Source organism: Cynoglossus semilaevis, chromosome W, assembly GCF_000523025.1.
Source record: "Cynoglossus semilaevis isolate Cse_v1.0 chromosome W, Cse_v1.0, whole genome shotgun sequence".
NCBI lineage: Eukaryota > Metazoa > Chordata > Actinopteri > Pleuronectiformes > Cynoglossidae > Cynoglossus > Cynoglossus semilaevis.
This window is the reverse complement of record NC_024327.1, coordinates 5,919,788-5,922,430: the sequence shown is the minus strand read 5'-3', so window position 1 is coordinate 5,922,430 and position 2,643 is coordinate 5,919,788. Positions and strand designations below refer to the sequence as shown.

At 41.9% G+C, this 2,643-nt stretch overlaps 1 protein-coding gene across 1 annotated transcript in view; it reads right to left on the bottom strand.

Moving 5' to 3' along the window:
• Positions 1–914: 914 nt before the first annotated feature.
• Positions 915–2,643, bottom strand: part of LOC103397042 (cell cycle checkpoint control protein RAD9B-like) — a 5,091-nt gene continuing 3,362 nt past the window's right edge. Inside the window, 2 exon segments of the mRNA XM_025052931.1 lie at positions 915–946; positions 1,009–1,069. Coding sequence (XP_024908699.1) covers positions 915–946; positions 1,009–1,069 — 93 coding nt within the window.

Genomic DNA, 2,643 nt, shown 5'->3' with positions numbered 1-2,643 from the left:
CTGATTGCACACGTGTGCAGTGCCCTTTTTGGTAATGGTGCAACCTTTCAAATGAATATGCTATGATGTTAACACATTTTTGGTTTACATAACAAGTGACATGTCTACTTTTTTGCTGCTGCTACATCTACTGCCACCATCTGCGCAAGGTCGAAAGGCCAGGAAAGATGTTTGCATCTCAAACTGTACATCAGCTCATTAAATTTCAAAAGGTTTGTTAAAAAGTTGAATGAATGAATGAATTTTTCTTTACATCAATCTCACACCTTTTGAGATGTGATCAAATGTAGTCTAATCAGATTTTACTCACCACAACTTATGTTGAATGTCTTCTGTCACAGACTGGAATCAGTGTGCAGCAGCATTTAGACAACATCACCCTTAGCAGCCAGTCTAAGGTTTACAGGACAGTGGTGAGACCAGCCATGATGTATGGTTTAGAGACAGTAGCAATAGGCAGAAGACAGGAGGAGGAGCTGGAGGTGGCAGAGTTAAAGATGCTAAGATTCTCTTTAGGAGTGACAAGAATGGACAGGGTCAGGAATGAGGTCATTAGAGGGACAACACAGACAGGAAGGTTTGGAAAAACATGTGCAGAGGAGGGACAGTGGATACATTGGTAGAAGAATGTTAGAGATGGAGCTACCAGGTAGGAGAAAGAGAGGAAGGCCAAAGAGGAGATATATGGATGCAGTGAGGGAGGACATGCAGATAGTTGGAGTCAGAGTAGAAGATACAGAGAACAGGGAGAGATGGAAATCAATGATTTACTGTGGCAACAGTAAACAGTAATGTATGAGTGGAAAATGAAATCAAAATGTTGAAATCACCTAGGTTGTTATGAATCTGATGTATTTGCCTATGTATTTATCCTTCTTTAAACACAACATGTCAGGGAGTCTAAAGTCATGGAACTAAATTCTGGGGAACAGACTGATGTGGGTTTCTGTAATTCGAGATACAAATGCCACTCAAGACCCAATAAAGGTGGCAAACACACTTACTTACCTGTAGCACCAAACAGGACCGCCACTGGAAGGCAATGTGACTCTGCAAAGACCAGAAAGCCCTGTAACAAGAAAGTAGCTGCCAAAAAGTTGGACGTTCTTGTGAACAGACGTAACAAGACTGAAATGTTTTGACGACAAGTCATTTTCCAGTAGTGCTATTCAGTGTTTACAACCAAAAAAGGGGAAATACCAGAGCATGAGTAACCACAGGAAGGTCACATTTTGATGTTTAGCTTTTTATATCCAGCTTAACTACAGTGGTTACAAGATGTTCCTTAATGGATCATTGGTTGTTCGGAACAGCAATTTCAATTAAATATATCATATAGCCAACCAACACAGTGATATTTAAGAAGTGAAATGAAGTTCATAGGATTTACAGAAAGTGTGCAATAATTACTTAAACAAAAGTAGGCAGGTGCATAAAGTTCTGACAGAAAATAATTAAGAACCACTGGTTTGACGAAGCCATTAAAGCAAGGATGAGCCTATAAAAAGGTTTGGTTGGGTTGGAAAATTCACTGCAAGTCATCAGTCTGCTAAGACCGTACCTTTTCGTACCACAGGCGTCGGGGCAAGTGGGGCACTTCTCACAGGTGTCTCCAAAGGCTCCAGGCTCCGTGCACTGACAGCGGCCGCACACACAGTTTCCGCGCCCGCTGCACATCTGTCCATCATCAGCCACGCAGGTAGACGTATCAATGGAGCAGTTACAGTTGTCCCCGATGAAACCGGCGTGACATTTACATTCACCGCAGTGACATTCTCCATGACCTGGAGAAGAAGAAAGGTTAAAACTGAGTGTCATCTGCATAATGTCGGGACAGAAAGTCTGGTTGCCTGGAGTTTAAATCTTCAGGCTGGAAGTCTGACAGATGTGTGAACCTTGTAGCAACACGACGTAACAACGTCAGGACAGGCATGTAAAACTTGAAAACGACCTCCAGAAGTATTACCATATTTTCTGGACTATAAGTCCATCCAGAGTATAAGTTGCACTAGCCAAAAAATGCATCATGACGAAGAAAAAAAAAGTACATAAGTCACTCCGGAGTATAAGTCGCAGCAGCCAGCTAGAGTGACCTCTAGTGGCTGTCAGTGTGAAAATAACAAACATGGAAATTTTCAGTCGTACAGGAGTAGAAGATCCCGGTACACAAGCCTAGAGTGCCCTCTAGTGGCTGTCAGTGTGAAAATAAAGAACAAGTGAAATCATATATTTTAATATACAAGTTGCACCTAAGTATAAGTCGCAAAACTTAGCTAGAGGATGAAAAAAAAGTGCAACTTTTAGTCTGGAAAATATTGTATGTGAAAGAGTACTGTACATGAATGAAAGTTGAAGTTGCGCCAGGGCTGGATGCTTGATACAACAAGACAACGACCCTAAACACCGCTCAAATTCTACCAAAGCATTCATGCAGAGGAACAAGTACAACGTTCTGGAGTGGCCATCTCAGTCCCCAGACCTGAATATCATTGAAAATCTGTGGTCTGTTTTAAAGCGGGCTGTCCATGCTCGGAAACCATCAAACCTGACTGAACTGGAGATGTTTTGTAAAGCAGAATGGTCAAAAATACCTTCAACCAGAATCCAGACCCTCATTGGAAGCTATAGGAAGCGTTTAGAGGC